The 16,467-nt window shown below is 41.0% G+C and overlaps 3 protein-coding genes and 1 non-coding gene across 4 annotated transcripts in view; 3 read left to right on the top strand and 1 right to left on the bottom strand.

Moving 5' to 3' along the window:
• The first annotated feature begins 1,654 nt into the window (after positions 1-1,654).
• On the top strand, positions 1,655-6,727 carry LOC143188169 (lactoperoxidase). Its single transcript, XM_076392255.1, has 3 exons — positions 1,655-2,418; positions 2,799-5,486; positions 5,784-6,727. Exons 1-3 carry the CDS (start codon positions 1,738-1,740, stop codon positions 6,045-6,047), a joined length of 3,633 nt encoding a protein of 1,210 aa, XP_076248370.1. The 5' UTR covers positions 1,655-1,737; the 3' UTR covers positions 6,048-6,727.
• A 329-nt stretch (positions 6,728-7,056) lies between these two features.
• Wmd (serine-threonine kinase receptor-associated protein wmd) lies at positions 7,057-9,099 on the bottom strand. The gene is made up of 5 exons (XM_076392256.1): positions 8,822-9,099; positions 7,969-8,267; positions 7,680-7,909; positions 7,344-7,480; positions 7,057-7,268 (listed from the first exon to the last, which is right to left on the bottom strand). The coding sequence occupies exons 1-5, from the start codon at positions 8,934-8,936 to the stop codon at positions 7,057-7,059; spliced, it is 993 nt and encodes a 330-aa protein (XP_076248371.1). The 5' UTR covers positions 8,937-9,099.
• A 1,168-nt stretch (positions 9,100-10,267) lies between these two features.
• On the top strand, positions 10,268-10,340 carry Trnaf-gaa (transfer RNA phenylalanine (anticodon GAA)). Its single transcript has one exon. It is a non-coding gene; the product is annotated as a tRNA-Phe (tRNA).
• Positions 10,341-12,233: 1,893 nt separating this feature from the next.
• The window catches only part of LOC143184008 (uncharacterized), a 54,564-nt gene continuing 50,330 nt past the window's right edge, over positions 12,234-16,467 (top strand). The window contains exon 1 of the mRNA XM_076385930.1: positions 12,234-12,635. Coding sequence (XP_076242045.1) covers positions 12,569-12,635 — 67 coding nt within the window. The 5' untranslated portion in view covers positions 12,234-12,568. The remainder of the gene's footprint in view (positions 12,636-16,467) is intronic.

Below are 16,467 nucleotides of genomic sequence, written 5' to 3'. Positions count from 1 at the left end.
CATCTTTTCTAACGAGACTAAATTTTCATAAAAATTCTACAGATCTTCATTTCTCAAAGCTTTTAATTTGCTGTGTTTCAATCAGACCAAGTTCAACGTCTGGAAACTAGGTAATCGTATGAAATAAATGCGCGAAGGGAATCTCGGCGAGAATCCAGTTCAAAAAATGTATCTGTGTCAATAATTTAATTAACTAGCTGTGTCGAGGGAACGCTACAAAAAGCAAACTGGTTGCGCAACAGCTTCGCAAATATTTGGAACGATCATAGATGCGCCGCTATGGCTGTCGCGGCGGGAACGATTTATGTGTAAGCAGAAGTCTCCTCCGTACGTTTACGGTAATATTTAAATGGCGAGTTTCCCATGCTTGTCTCCACACACGTGCATGAATCAACTTAATTAGGGACAAGGACGGGACTTGTTAAAATACTTTTCCGAACTGTTCGCCCCTTTTTCATCGTTAGACGAATATCCGTGCGATTCCAATCGTACAAACGCGAATAATGATCGGTCGTAATCGCGGCGCCATAAATCTTCTGAGATTTACTAGAAGCTGGGGACTGGATAGCGAGGTGCACGTGTTTCATGTTTCAGACACTTGCAATCGAAGAGATTTCTGCCACTTTTTTAGACTTGAATAATAAATGTCATTGGTGATATGTTTATTAGTCATTTAATGTTAAATATATTTTAATCACCAAAAAGATTGTCAGTGATTACGAAAGTGACGTAAGAAAAAAAATTGAAACTTAAAAGAAATTCTTAAAAAAAATTGAAGTCTAAAATAATTAAAATTCTGGCTTACTTTTGTGTTGCATTTATTTATATAGGAAGAAAGTGCTAAATTAAATTTTTTACATTTTTTAGACCACTAACACAATTACCAGCTGTTGTGTAATTTATGTAACTTCGTTCTCTGTAAAAAAACCCAAGTTTCTTAATGAGTGTCGTGTAGGTAATGAGTTAAACGCCCATAGCTGAGCTTCAGTGTACACCGATCGTTGATTTGAAAGATGACGATCGTCGTGTAGGAAGACAGAGTGCCTCGACTCATTGTCAACCTACTTTCCCGCGAGATTCATCAAATACGGATACGCGATGCGTAACCATGACATGAAATTTCGTCACATTGCAGTTTTCGAGGCTGGTCCTCCCTTTCGCGAGTTCTTATGCATCCATGAGTCACTTGATACACCATCATCTATATTCAGAGACACGAGACTTGTGTGTTATCGAATAAAACGTGTCGTACCCTCGTCAGAAATTAATTTCAATTTTGAGGACTCGAGAACTTCGAGCCAAAGAGTCGAAGCTGATTGATTATTCCCTGAAAATCTCTTGTCTGGAGATTTTAAATAATAGGGTATTCTTAGAGTAAGATGAAGTATCTTCTGCAATCACAACTTACTCAGAAAACAAACTAATACCAAAAGCTACTAAACACTGGCTCATGTTTAACCAGGTATCGCTGCTCCAAGGCAGTCAGTAGGTAACCACGTACTCCCCACGCCAACGAGGGCAGTATCAATGGTAATCGACCACCTGCAACCACTACCAGAGGCTCACGAGGGTCTGACCAGCTTCTCCGGTCTCTGGTCAGAGCTAATCCTCCAGGACATCGCGCAAACAGTGCATCCAATGAACCAACCGAACCTCTGCTGCTCTCCAGAAACGAGGCATCCAGAGTGCTACGAAATTCGCGACGAGCAAGGCGGGTGCACTGATTACTGGCGCTCCATGCCCAGTCTGACAGTGTACAAATGCAACTTCGACGTCAGAGAGCAGATGAATGGAGCCTCCGCGTACTTGGATGGCTCACAGATCTATGGAACCTCAGACGAGAAGCTCCACCAGCTGAGGACTTATAACCAAGGCAGAGTGGACATCTCTGCCTGTGAAGTCTGCAATAACACTGAGAACAAGGCTCTGGGAATGGTGTACGCTGCTCTGCTAGGCGAGCATAATCGCTTAGCAGAGAAACTAGCTGAAGCCAACGAGCACTGGGACGACGCGAAACTGTTTTTGGAGGCTCGTCGGCTGGTCGTGGCTCAGATCCAGCACATCACCCTGAACGAATATGTGCCCAGTATCCTGGGAGAAGGAGCTCACACGGACCCTGAGATGATGCCTGTTGCTAGTGGATTTTTCAGTGGGTACTCCTCGTCCAATGTCGCGGGCACGTACGATGCTGTCGCGTTGGCGGCTCTCCGCGCTCTGACGTCGCTCCGTAGACACGGGATCAATGACGCCACGTGCTTGGAGGACCACGTGCTCGCCGCGGCCAATCGCGTCAGCCTAGATCTTAGCCGATCCGCTTTCGAGCCTCAGTTGGATGCGGACGCGCGGTTCGTTCACGTGGCTCGAGATCATGGGATCCCAGGGTACGTCGACTTCGTCGCTGACTGTTCTGGAGGCAATGTTACGGTAAGTACTGATTGTGCTTATTCTACAGGGTAGCAAATATCACTGGATTTTGTAAAAATAGTAAAACCCTGTCCACTTTTCACTCGTGGCATGATTTCTGCGATTAGTTAATGCATCTCACGGATTAGTTTCTTCCGAACTTTGGAGAGTCCTTTTAATGAGCTGGAGAATCCTTTGATTAGTCTGGACGTATGCTGATTTTGAGAATGTGAGGGATGAGAGTGTTTTAGAAAAGTTTTTTTTCCATATTTGATTGGATTATTTCATCTACTAGCTTTAGTAGCTTCGAGTTTTTAGGAGTCAGTGTAAAGAACGATTCTGAGCAAAAGTACACACTGATTTACATACATGTGTATTTTTCATGAACTTCTCAGGTCCAAGACTTTAAGGATTTGGAACGCCTCATGCGACCCACCCACGCCAGGCTGTTGGAATCTGTTTACGCTAGGGTGGAAGACATAGATCTCCTCTTGGGTGGAATCTTGGAGATCCCTGCAAAGGGTACAACAGTGGGACCAACATTTGAGTGTCTTCTAAAGAAGCAATTCATCAAACTGAGAAATTCTGATCGATTTTGGTACGAGAACGACCTCCCTCCTTCTGGGCTGGAGCCAGCACAACTCGCAGAAATCAAGAAAGTTTCTCTAGCTGGTATCCTCTGTGCCAATACAAAGATACAGAAGATTCAGCCCAAGGCGTTCATTCAGCAAGACCCATACTTAAACGCTAGAATTAACTGTGATCAGTATACTGCCTTGGACGTCACTCCTTGGAGAGAGGAACCTCTGCCAGAGCTAGTCCAAGAGAAAGTGAGCAGCTTACCAGTGATCTCAGATTACGCGCCTAAACTTAGTCCTCATTTGATAGCAACGGCTGTGAAAAAGGCTGAAGCAGACTTGATCGAAAGGAAGCAACTGGAATACAATGCCTGGCTGGAGCAAAGGATAGCTGACCCTAAATCGCCGACTGGCACTGCTGCTAGTTTTTCCAAAGCGAACAGAGATGCTCTGCTACTAGCCAACTCGTCGATTATGTACGAACTGGCCACCAACGAAATTTTGAATGGCGTTCACGGTCTGAGACGCAGAAAGCGACAGATTTTTGATAGTACAGACAACGTCCTTGGTTTCCCTAATAATGACTTCTCCGATTTACTTCAGAATGTTGATATATCTGGCTTCCTGTCTCAGACCAAACCAACCAATCATGATGAGATTGAGTGTCCCGTGGACGACAGCCCCTGTGACCCCACAACTCCCTATAGAACTCTTTCAGGTCACTGTAACAATCTGCGGAACCCTAATCTTGGGAAATCGTTGACAACCTTCGCCAGGTTGCTTCCTCCCGTTTACGAGGATGGAGTATCAAAGCCAAGAATTACCTCCATCACAGGTGTACCTCTACCCAATCCTAGGGTGATTTCTACAGTCATTCATCCAGACATTTCCAACCTTCATAATCGGTACAATCTGATGGTGATGCAGTATGCTCAGTTCTTAGACCACGATCTCACGATGACGCCTATACACAAAGGCTTCGCGGAGTCAATACCCAGCTGTCGTCCCTGCGACTCTCCTCGAACAGTTCATCCCGAGTGTAATCCTTTTCCTGTGCCTCCTGGTGACCACTATTATCCCACTGTCAACGTCACCTCTGGCGCTAGAATGTGTTTCCCATCCATGAGGTCGCTGCCAGGGCAACAGCATCTGGGACCCCGAGAGCAGATCAACCAGAACACTGGCTTTCTGGATGCCTCTGTGATCTACGGAGAGAACACTTGCATTTGTAATGTTCTTCGAAGCTTCAATGGCCGTATGAACGTTACTCAGAATCCACATCCTTTAGGAAAGGCACTTCTGCCTCAGTCACCGACTCACCCTGAATGCAAAGCCAAGTCTGGCTACTGCTTTATTGGAGGTGATGGTCGTGCCTCTGAGCAGCCTGCTCTGACTGTTATGCACACTCTGTGGGTGCGAGAGCACAACAGGATCGTGGAAGCCTTGAGGCAAGTGAATCCTCACTGGGATGGAGAGAAACTGTTCCAGCAGTCCCGTCGAATCGTCAGTGGGATGTTGCAGCACATCACGTATAATGAATTCTTGCCGAGAATACTCGGGTGGAACGCTGTTACTTTGTATGGACTGAAACTTCTTCCTCAGGGTTACTACAAAGAGTACTCGCCTACTTGCAACCCTAGTGTGCTCACTGAATTCGCTACAGCTGCATATAGGATAGGACATTCGCTATTGAGGCCTCATTTGCCGAGGATGGATCGTAATTATCAGAACCTGGAACCGCCTATCTTATTAAGAGATGGATTCTTCAATCCCGATATGCTGTACCAGCAAGGCATGATGGATGAGTTACTTCGAGGACTAGTAGCCACTCCTATGGAAAACCTGGACCAGTTTATAACTGGAGAAGTGACCAATCATCTCTTCGAGATTCGTGGTATTCCATACTCAGGAATCGACTTGATAGCACTGAATATTCATCGAGCTAGGGACCATGGAATTCCATCCTACAATAACTACAGAGCCCTCTGTAACCTGAAAAGGGCTTCGACTTTCGAGGATCTGTCCAGGGAGATGTCACCAGAAGTCATAGCTCGCCTGAAACGTATCTACGCTTCTGTTGACGATATCGACCTGTTCCCTGGTGGAATGAGCGAGAGACCCCTTCAAGGTGGACTCGTGGGACCAACCTTCGCTTGTATCATCGCCATCCAGTTCCGACAATCGAGGAAGTGCGATCGTTTCTGGTATGAAACTGACGATCCAAATATTCGATTTACTGAACATCAGCTGGCGGAACTTCGCAAGACCACGTTGGCGAAAGTTATGTGCGAGAACATGGACGGGCACAGCGACATGCAACGCGCAGCGTTCGATTTGCCGAGCAATTTCTTGAACCCGCGCGTTCCTTGCAGCTCCATGCCACACATAGATCTGTCTGCTTGGAGAGAAACCAGGCACGGCTGCCAGATTGGAGGAAGAAACGTTGCCTTGGGAGAATCTGGTTTCCCGACACCGTGCACCAGCTGCGTTTGCACAGCTGAAGGTGTAAGTATTCACTTCCTAGTTAAAGAGAAGCTTTCCCTTTCAGATGGAATTTGTTAAATATTACTAACCAATCAGAAGCTTTAAATAATTACTTTTCAAATGAAGGAGATCAGAATTCCAGAGAAAATGTTATATAAGCTGAGAGAAGAAACTTGGAAATATGTTTGCCAATTTTTTTATAATTTTTAATACTTTGAAAAGAATTTGTCTAGAGAGAGCTATATAGAAAAATATTTACACTATTGTACAATTTTTTAACATGTTATGGTTACATAAATTTGGGTGTCCTCATTGCAGACTCAATGCGCCTCTCTGAGGATCACGGATTGTAATCAACTTTTGCGCGAAGCTTCTCGGGAAGCGATCCTGCGCGACGATGTTTGCACCGCTCAGTGTGGCTTCGTGCTAGCAGCGACGGAAGCTAGTTCGAGGCTTCAGCAGTTCACAACACCGGCCAGCTTCCCTGGTTTCGCGCCTCACAGGAACAGTCTGCGAAGTGCACCATCACCAGTCTCTTTCAATGGCTTCAAATTACCCGATCTCTCGCAGTTCGTAGGTTGAGCGAGAGAAAGAGACACATCGACAAAGACTTTTCCATTCAACTCACTGCTTAATTAACTATCGCATGCAAGAGACACACTGTCTTCCTTCGAGAGACTGTACAACGACAGTGGCAGGTTCTGAGCACTGTATATTATCGTCGAATCATCTTAAAATTGAATCAACATTGGTTCGAAGGTAATACATCATTCTGATTTGCAACGAATACCTCTAGTATATCTTTTTTCTATTTTTTTATGTTTTAATATTGTTATTGTATAGACTATAAGTATTTAATCTACAAAAGTACTCTCGAATGTGGTCAGTACACAATTATGTACGAAAAGCTGTCATTGCCGGTTTGGAGGAAAAATGGTACAGTGATCTCGTAATGCATAATTGCAGTGTAAAGATAACGAGGACTCCAAATAAATTGTCACAGTGTTGATGGTGATACTGTGGCATCGTTAGAAAGGGAGGGTATAAAATGTGTGTACATTGTCATGGGCGGATAAGAAGTGATATGTGTTTTAAGGAATTGCGCTGGACACTAGGCCAGGCCAATTGTTTTTATATTTGTATATTAATTATTGCGCGAAATAACAAATGCGAAATGAAATTTCATTCTGAACTGTCTTTTTTTTTTCTGTCATTACACCTTTTGTCTAATTTTGTAGTACAATAATGCGACATGTATAAAGTTAATAAATGTTAATGTTTCTTTTTTTTCTTCTTTATAATAAATAGTGAACGATGTCCCACACTTCCATCACCTATCAAGACTATACTGAAGCTTGGTCCGCTTTTTAGTCTTCTTCGGAGTACAACAATTAACAGGCTGAGGTGGGATGGAACTTGTTTCCTAGAGATCCAATATATACAAAGCATTTGGGCAACCACCATCTAGTGAAACAAAATTTCGACTCGTGTCACCATCCTAGAGATTTCTTCTTCGCTGTTTTGTTTCCGATTCCATACGAAATGTCTGTTCTTTCGTGTCAAAAATACTTTACAGTGAACTGGTAGATTTTTAGCTGGCAGGAACTTCTTGTTTATTGTTAAGCACGGTAGCGTTTTCTTGCATTGCGGGAGTCTGTTCTATACATCGCCAGAGACCGTAAGTTTTGCCAACAGTCGTTTGCCATAATCTTAAAGTACCATCTTCTGAACCACTCGCGTATAATTCACCGTCTGGTGAAAAACGTACGCAATGTACTGGACCAAAGTGTCCTTTGAAGGATTCTGTGAATAATTTTAAGGATTTATAAGTACATTCAAGTTATCTTAACATTTTTATCGCGTGAAATATGAACTTACCAATCTCCGTGCCTGTAGCATAATCGAACTTGTACATTTTCAAGTCTTCTCCTCCACATACAAAAATACTGCAATCGGGATGCAAACTAGCGCTATTCATTTGTGTTGGCACAGTGTATTCACGTAATTTCGTTAAGCTGCACAAACAATGATTTATATTAACTTACTCTATTAATAAGTGAGTTTTCTTGGTCAAAATTATCAACATGTTTCGAGTAGATGTACAGAGACTATTAAAATGCAAGATGCTACATCAGGAAGTATTTCCTGCTCAGTCAAGGCTAACTTAAGGACACTTTAGCTGGTTTGGAGTTAAAAATAGAAACAAAAACGTACTCCTTACTATTCCAGAAGGTAACTATATTGGAATGAGTAGTTGTAAGAATATTTCCATCCTTTGATAATTCCATAGAGTTTGGAATTGATGGGAAATCTAGCCTTTTTAATTCTTGACCGGTATTCCTATTCCAAACTCTCAGTGTTTTATCGTCAGCACAAGTAATTAATTGCGTGTTATTATTGAAAAAAGTAATGTGTCTAATACCACTTTTATGACCTGAGAAAACCTGTTAATATCATTCATTAGATAAAATATCATTCACTAAATGTAGATATCGGTATGTACCTGTGGTGTGGCTTCTGGTTTGTTAAGATCATAAATCCGTACAAGCTTCTCATTAGACCCCGTACACAAATAATTAGAATCAGTGCTAAAATTAACTGATTTGACTATGTGTTTATGTTGAAACGATTGAATCTCTTCTCCCTTAATAGCATCCCAGACTTTTGCATTAAAATCAGCAGCACCAGAAGCAGCTCTCGTAGCCTCAGGGTTCAATGCTACACCCCACACTGCTCCTTTATGTCCTTCAAACGTTCCAATCCAATCTCCAGTATCTCCTTGTCGTAACATTGGTTTTCCATCTAAAAATACACAACATTTACTTATTTCACATGACTGATAAATTCAGTCCACTAATTTAATTGATTCCAATACACAAGAGGTGTTCAAAAAGTTCCTCACATCCGAGCTTTGATGTAAGAAACTTTTAGAACGCCCCTCACAGTATTCCAAAAAATAAGAAAAGAATAATTATAATTTTAGACTCATAAAAACTCTGCTTCCCCCTCTCTACATAACTGACTTTTCCCTAACCCCTTTCATTCAATCCATCACATATTTTGGAGCACCCTGTACGAAAAGAAACTAAACCAGTCGCGCAAGAAGTGCATTCGAAAAGTCCTCAGACTCCAGCAGAGCATATCCCGACAAAAGAATCGCCAGGAGAATCCATAACATCTCGGACATGCGGTATCTAACCTCGAAACCCGCAACTCGTGAAACCTTGGTGTCTGAAGGAACTGGGCCAAGGAGATCAAGAACCGAACGTGTCGATCATGAAAGACGGAAAAATTGGCCGAGACGAGGTAGCAGCGAATTTGCCCTCTGCCTAAGGAGAATCGAGAAAACGAGCTACCTTTGCACGCCGAGATCAAATAATATCCAGATTCGGTGACATCAGAGAATGCAAGATGCACCACGGGCCTGGTGTGTCCGCTACACGTCAGCGGGGTCTGTCTCAAATTCGCCATAGTGTCAATTCGTAATAGATCACGACGGAGGTTTCTACTTCGCTCCTGACGCGCCCACACCCAACAGGGTGCGACGAAACAGGTCTAACCGCGAATCGAATGGACCACTCGCCGCGAGTGGATTTTCGCGATGCTCGGCTACCTGCACGTCCACTTCCAACGAACCGTCACCATCTACGTACGACGCGACACTGAACGTCGTGAACGTAGCAGGCGCACTAGACTGTAGGCCAAGTTCAGACAGGAAGAACTATATGGCGGCCTCGAGGAGTTTTCAACTGGCTTGTAACCAGCTTCGAGGACGAAACGTGAGAATGTTGTTCATTCCTGTTCTTCCTTTAAAGGAGAATCGGAAGACTGTTCGTCAGGGACAGTTTTAAACTGCGTGGCAATGGATTTGTTTTTTTTTTTCGAACGTGGATTCGGCGAGCACGCCATCTGGTATGATGATACTTTGCATTTCAAATATGTTTTAATTGCATTACAATAAATTATAGATTACAGTATTTTTATAGCGGTAACGTTAATTTACATTTTTTGGTTAATATTGATTTGTGTTTTGGAAAGGAGCACTCTATCTACATTACAGAGTGTAATTGGTACATATGTATTTATGTTTGCTGTGACTCGTTTGAGGAATTTATTTATTGAGGTATATCCTTACAAAGTTACTGTCTTATTATTAGGTTATTCTTGGTGTAGAGATAGTAACCGCAGAACCTTTCTGCCTAGAATGAACTTGCCTCTTTGTCCTTGATTCTCTTTTCACCTCTCTCTCAAATTCGTGGTTCGTTTTTGTAGTGACTGCATCTGTCTTTTTCTGTTATTAGGTTTCGTTTCGTGACCGTGAGTTAACCGATCTCTTTCCTTTCGAATAACCTTAAGGCCTGTTCTGGGAAATGTAAACTCTTGCATCGTGCAAAGACTGGCAAACAACAGGATACGCAAAACAATGTGAAAAAGTAGGTCGAATTAGAGAACAAAGGAGCGGCTGAGAGCAGCGTACGACACATCATTCTGAGTGAGTACAATTAACGTAACCTTTGATTTATTGCAAAGTTGTGTTTCCTAATTGTTTCCTCTTGAACTATGAAATTGAGTTGCGATAAATTTTTCTAACATTTTTATGCATTCGATGGAATTAATATACTTTTAAGAACCTTTATCGTTATGTTTCTGCCACAGAAAATAGTTATGAATGTTAATAATGATAGCTTAGTCTAATAAAATACAATGAATATTTGTAGATTAATTAGATTCTATGATATGAAAATAAGTAGGACAATGTAAGTGAGCAGTTTTCAGTTCGTGTAGAAGAAATACAATCACGAGCCGAAATAGCTCAGTTGGGAGAGCGTTAGACTGAAGATCTAAATGTCCCCGGTTCAATCCCGGGTTTCGGCAAGTTCTCTTTTTTTTCTAAATTTTTGATACCTCTCCACCCACAGATTGTTTAAGATATAAAATAGATCATAACATACATTTATTGCTATTATTATTAATTATTTAATACATGGAATATTGTGTAATATCAAAATCAATCCAATTGGTTCACAAACTTGACAATATTTATATTTTTTGCATTGTTAAAAAATTAAGTTATTCTTCAGTAATTCCTAACAAGTAAAAAGTACTTAATTCCTTTCCAAGCAAATATTTTTCGCTGCTATATGACTGCATTTGCTGTTAAAATAATGCTATTGTTCAAAATTGATGGGCCACTCAGTCGAGTGCATCCGACAGATATGGAACTCTGATGCGGGATTTAACAAAACTGTGGCAAACGATTTTTCGACATCCGACAATGTTTTCTGAAAGTACGGTGCGTGAATAATACATGCACAAATTGAATTGTAAACGAAAATTTCCCACGCAACATGCTCTTGCATTGTCATAGATGAGGAACAGCTGTGAAAATTAATTTCGCGAAAAATATTTACTTTCAGAAACGAGTCAATTAATTTCTATAGTTATTTATTATAGAAATCTCTTATCACGAACGCTGAATTTGATGATTACGTAACAGTAATTATTTTTGAATAACTATACACGCTGTTTACGTGAAATAATTTTGATGCTATCGAAAGTATAAAATATTTCAACCTCTGAAAATACTGTCGACATGTGCATTCATACAGGTTTTTCAATAAAAAATCATTTCCATTGGGGTGGGCTGAAATAACATGTCAGAAACTTTTGTGTTCTCGAGAAATTTAATTTTCGAATGAAAAGGGGTAGTGTAGTGCATAGGCTGCGCTTTCAGAGGTGCGGACTTTTTAATTAAATCTATTGAGGAGCACGTAGCCCTTGGAAGATGAATGAAACCCACGATGCGTTGTATCTAACGTTTCAGGATTTGAAGGCGACCTTGCATCTTCTGTATTCTTTCATTTGAGCGTAACAGATGAACATAGGATGCACTTTCATTAATTTTGCAACTTTCATATTATTTTATTTTAAGGAATCAATCCGTGCTTCTGACATTTGAGAGGATGAAATTGTTGTTGAAATACATAGCGTTTTGGTAGATTCAGAGAAAATAAATAAACAGTAAAATATAATTGAAGGGCTCATGATAAAAACAACCCTTGTTAATTTTTATCTTTTTCTAGAAAAGCAAAAAAGTATGGTAGCGTCTTTCGTTTTTGTTCAATATATTAATATTCACTTAACAAAATATTTGTGATAAAACAGGTTGTTCCATTATCCTGTGAACCCCTTTTCTCACCACTAAAATGATCATCAACTTCTCAAAAAAATCGTAAAATTGAACAAGAGACGTTCTCTTCATGATCTCTTCACTTTAATTATTACTGCTTCAAACACTAATTATTTTCACGAACACTAACAGCGCCAGTTTCATTCGCCCCCATCCCCTACCTCCGCGCCCTCAGTGACCACATGCGCGCCTGTTGCGCTACTGCGCTCCTGCGCCCCTTCAGGCGCTCCAGCCCCCTCCAAGCACACATACGTCACGCAGACACCCATTCCCAGCCAAGCCCGCGTGAAACACGAGCTAAAATCCGCGGAAGTAGAGGCACGTCGCATGTCAGAACTCCGCGACAAGATCCCGCGGAGTCTGTTTCCGAGATATCCGCGGGACGAAAAACAGGGAAAGGCACTTTTTAAATCCGACAAAAAGGTCGTGGAGCGTCGGCCGCGGTTAGGGGTGGCCATGCTCGTGCGGTGATTGGCGAGCGCCGCGGCTGCGCGCAACCCCTCTCCCGTGGCACGTCGCTCGGGGGCAGGTGGGGGGTTCCTTGCCGCGTCGTGGCTCAGTCGGTTCAAGGCGCTGTTGGAGGGAAGATGTTGGCCGCGGTCGTTCGCCGGCGACGAAACGTCAAACCGAATTCGACATTGGAAGTTTAGAATTGCGTCGCGGGGGCTGTTCGCGCGTCGCGGGTCCGCGATTAGCGACGCGCGTTCGTGTCTGTGGGGAATAAAGGGTTCGTGTGCTCGAGCGTGTTGGTCGCGAATGTTTGCGTGGTAAACAGTGCATGGACCGAGGCTAGAGGGCCCCTTCGGCCACCGCATTCGTGCAACACTCGCACGTGCGTTCTCGTCGACGATCGCTAATCGATTCGGTGCTCTGAATCGGACTGATTGAAGTTTCAAGAGCGGTGAAATAAAAAATGAGAACTACATCGTTGCTCGCGCTCGTTGCCTGCCTGCAGTGTCACGTCACCAGTACGAGAGCTGGTAAGTCGTAATGGTTGTATTTCATTTACTCTTTGGAGTTTGCTGCGGTTCTCGGAAGTGCTTGATTGCTTGCGCTGGAACCGCTGTATCATTGTGTTTGATGGTGACGTATGAGTGGGAGGGAATATGAATCTTTGTTTTTGGTTTGTTTTCAAATTGAAAAGCTCTGGTGGATTTACTAGTGCGATTTTTGTTCTTTTCTGATCGTGTTTGGTCGAGTTTGGCCTTGTTTGAGGGTGAGGTATTGAATAGTGTTCAGTATTTGTTTTTTGATAAGTGTAAGAACGTTTTAAGGTTTTCAGTTTTAATTAAATTTTAGTATCGATTCCTCTATCTTTTTTAAATGGATGCAATTTTTATTAAAAAGTAAATGGACATTATTATATACCAATTGTTGGTAATTATGACATACTTTTATTTAAACAAAGAAGGTTTTCCTTCAACAATATTTTATGTCATTAAAGAATGTGGATCATCTCAGGTGATCAAAATAAATGAAACTTGCTATATAAGAAGATAGAGGAGGATATGATTGATCTATACTACTGAACTCGAGCAGAAAACAAATACGATGGGGAAAGGTGCTTGTGTACTATCATACAGATTTTATAACAAACATGACAGAAACAATATCTTCTTGTAACTTTGCACCAGAGTTACATTTCATTTTGAAAACCAAACACAGAGAAACAAATGAAACTCACAGATGTGTTTTTAAATGAATTTTCATTTAGTGAAACGTTGACTTGTTTTTATTATAAAGTATATTTATCTGTAATGAAGAAGGAATTATTATTTAGTTATAGATAACTCAAATTATTTGTTGCGTTTTAGAATCTTTGTTCAAATATTTCTTTGAATAATATCTAATTTTACTTTGCTCTTCGTGGGTGTGTTTTACTTATTACTTACTCATCTTCCACATTTGCATATTACTTAGCCTCGTAGTGTGAAACTTTATACGCGAATTTATTAGAAAATTTCTCACTTTACCGAAATTACCACTTAATTACTTAACGACTTCCTAGGTTACCATTTAATTGACGATCAACCCTCATCAATTTTTTCATACATCATACGTTTTTTAAAACTCTGAGAGCATTTAGACGAATATATTGGAAAACATAATCTATTACCAGTAATCTCGTTGACACTCACAGGAGACGTAATATGGAATACCGCAAAGCTTCGAAACATAAATATCAAAATTTATCGACAATTATATAAATTACTTCCATGGAAATAAAAAATAACAGTTCTTTTGTTTCTGAGGATATTGCAAATTGTCTGAGAGAGGATTTTTGGAGGCAAGGCTTTCAAATTGATAAATTGAATTTTCTTAGACATTTTTTATCGACAATTTGGATATTTGCATAGTCATTTTTCCTTTCTGAGTATCCTCGTCATTGAAATCCATGCGGACGGCTCGACGCTTGCAGCCGTCTGCGTATCGCAGATAAGGTGCTTAGTTCTCGTCGGTACAATGCATTTCCACTTGTAAACCGAAAATTCGTCCCTTGGCTAAGCGATTATGAAGTAGATTTGAGCTAACGTTGTCAAGAAAAATACCATTTCATCTCTAGAAAATCGAAGTTATTTATTATTTCATAGTTATCAATGCCATTTTATCGCACAGTTTATACATAGACTGAAAAACCGAAAGAAGTCTCATGACTTTAAGAAATAAAAGTCGTGACAAGAAGTGGATTAATGGAAAGTATATTCTTCAATTTGAGAGGGCTTGAATTTTTCAGATTAGCTATTCTTGGTTCTCAAGAATAAATATTATCATGCAAATTTTATGAATCCTCTGAAGAGTATACTTAACTTTTTTAATAAATTCTTGTTGGCATTTTCTATCACTCTTCATTATATTTTGCATTGTAATCGAATAATCAGGAAGGTATTTCAAACATTACTTTGCACCAAATAATTGTGTTGAAACAGCACCATCCATTTACCTCAATAATATTTAAAGATGAAACACAATGAAATGCGAAATTACATTACCCTTTTGCTCGTATAAAAAAATTACATCGCTCCTGCTTTTATCTCTCATAATAGAAGCCAAGTTAATTCGTTTATTCGCATAAGAACGTTGATCCGTGTTTCACCTCTGTGCATTTCTTTTTTAAATAAGTTTACTGAAATTCAGTCAGAATTCATTTTCCACAGCACATTATTTTTCTCGAGTAATTGTTACTTAAATCATCGAAGTTTCTTTAAAAATATATAAGTAGAAAATAAAGTAGAATATTTAGTATTTTATACTTAACAAAAAGGCTACAGAGATGGATGAGGAAGTCAGATAATCTTTTAAATAAGTAGATAGAGTATGCCTTATAGATTCACTCCAATGTTCACTTATTCATGTGGAATATATCGAAGACCTTTTTCGGGTTCTCGTGGAGCAAAATAAATCTCGATACAACGATACCACATTCTTCACCCCATTTAACAAGAAAAAGTAGCATGGGAACGGGGTACTAGAAGATTCCGAGCACGAGGAACATTTTCTATCAGATATCAAGGCAACGACCATTGTTAACTCGTTTTCGAGATAATACGATGAACTTAGATTGGCGAAATAAAATTTTACGTCGAAACATAGAACTCAATGGTGCGGTTCGTGTCGCGGCGAAGGAAACTTTGTAGAAGTGAGAATCCAACAAGCAGTAAAACTTGAAAATTCTCAAGTTAGTATTTTCCTGAGGTCGAAGGTCTTCAAATCTTTGATATCACTCGATCGCTCCCGATATTTCCTATTAACTACTAAATCACCGTAATTTTTATTTCATCTACCAATCCATCGATAGTAGAATACAGTGTTTCAAAAATTTTTTAACTTTTTCTATTGTTGAATGTGCGAACAAAATTGTATTCAACGATACCATTTGTAGTGAATACAGAACTTTTTACAGAAATATTAGCTTGGAAATTGGGGAATAATATCTGTTATTATTGACTTAGTAATACTTAAACGCGTTAAATTCCATTAAAAAAGCAAGTATTTAACAGTTCTAAAAATCTTTCAAGAATCTATATTCTAAGAATTTACTCTCAGCCAGGTGTGAGCCTCTCCAACACCCAGAATCCCCTAGAAAAATCGCCACTCGTTCGTTTCGTCTAATAACTTCCCTTTACGTGATCCCCGAGCATGTGCACGACTTGCACGAGTTTCGAAGGTCCTCCCAGAAGGAGGGCGTCGCGGCGCGCGGTGAATTGAAATTTTTCTGCCCGCGTCGGAGGAGCAGCCGTGAAGTTTTACGGGTCTGCGTTACACCAGTTGAATGGTCCAGGGCACGAGCACTTTATGGGGGCTGGGATCGCTGGGTATATATGCGGAGCGTGGAGAAGTTGTAACGACTAACGAGTAGGGTGGCGTCGTTCGTCCCATCCTCCAAGTTTCCTCTCTCCCGCAGCCTCTAAGAACCATCGTTGTGCCTCTCGGCGCAGCCAGCGCTGCGCCTGTCCTCGGGAACGTTTGTTTCAATCCCCTCGACCGGGAGGAGAGGAGGAAAAAGAGCCGAGTAATTTCGAGGGAAATTTTTGAAGCTGAAATAATGCTCCGGTACAATTCCGCGAATATTCTTTTTTCCCCTCTTCTTCTCTTTGTTGCTCTTGTCTCGGTGAGGTCGTCGGGGATTTCGGAGCGGTCCGTGATGCAGCCTCTCGTGGGCACGATTTTCATTGTTGTAGCAAATAATTTCGAGCGTGGGAATTGGGGAATATTGAAGGACAAATGGGTTTCGCTAATGGGGGAGGAATTTGTTGGGTGAACTGTTAAGTGTGTGGAATGGTAGACTAGTTTTGGGAGTGTTATTATTGAAGT

Source organism: Calliopsis andreniformis, chromosome 2, assembly GCF_051401765.1.
Source record: "Calliopsis andreniformis isolate RMS-2024a chromosome 2, iyCalAndr_principal, whole genome shotgun sequence".
Lineage (NCBI taxonomy): Eukaryota > Metazoa > Arthropoda > Insecta > Hymenoptera > Andrenidae > Calliopsis > Calliopsis andreniformis.
Note: the sequence above shows the minus strand (reverse complement) of the source record. Positions and strands in the feature narration are given on the sequence as shown.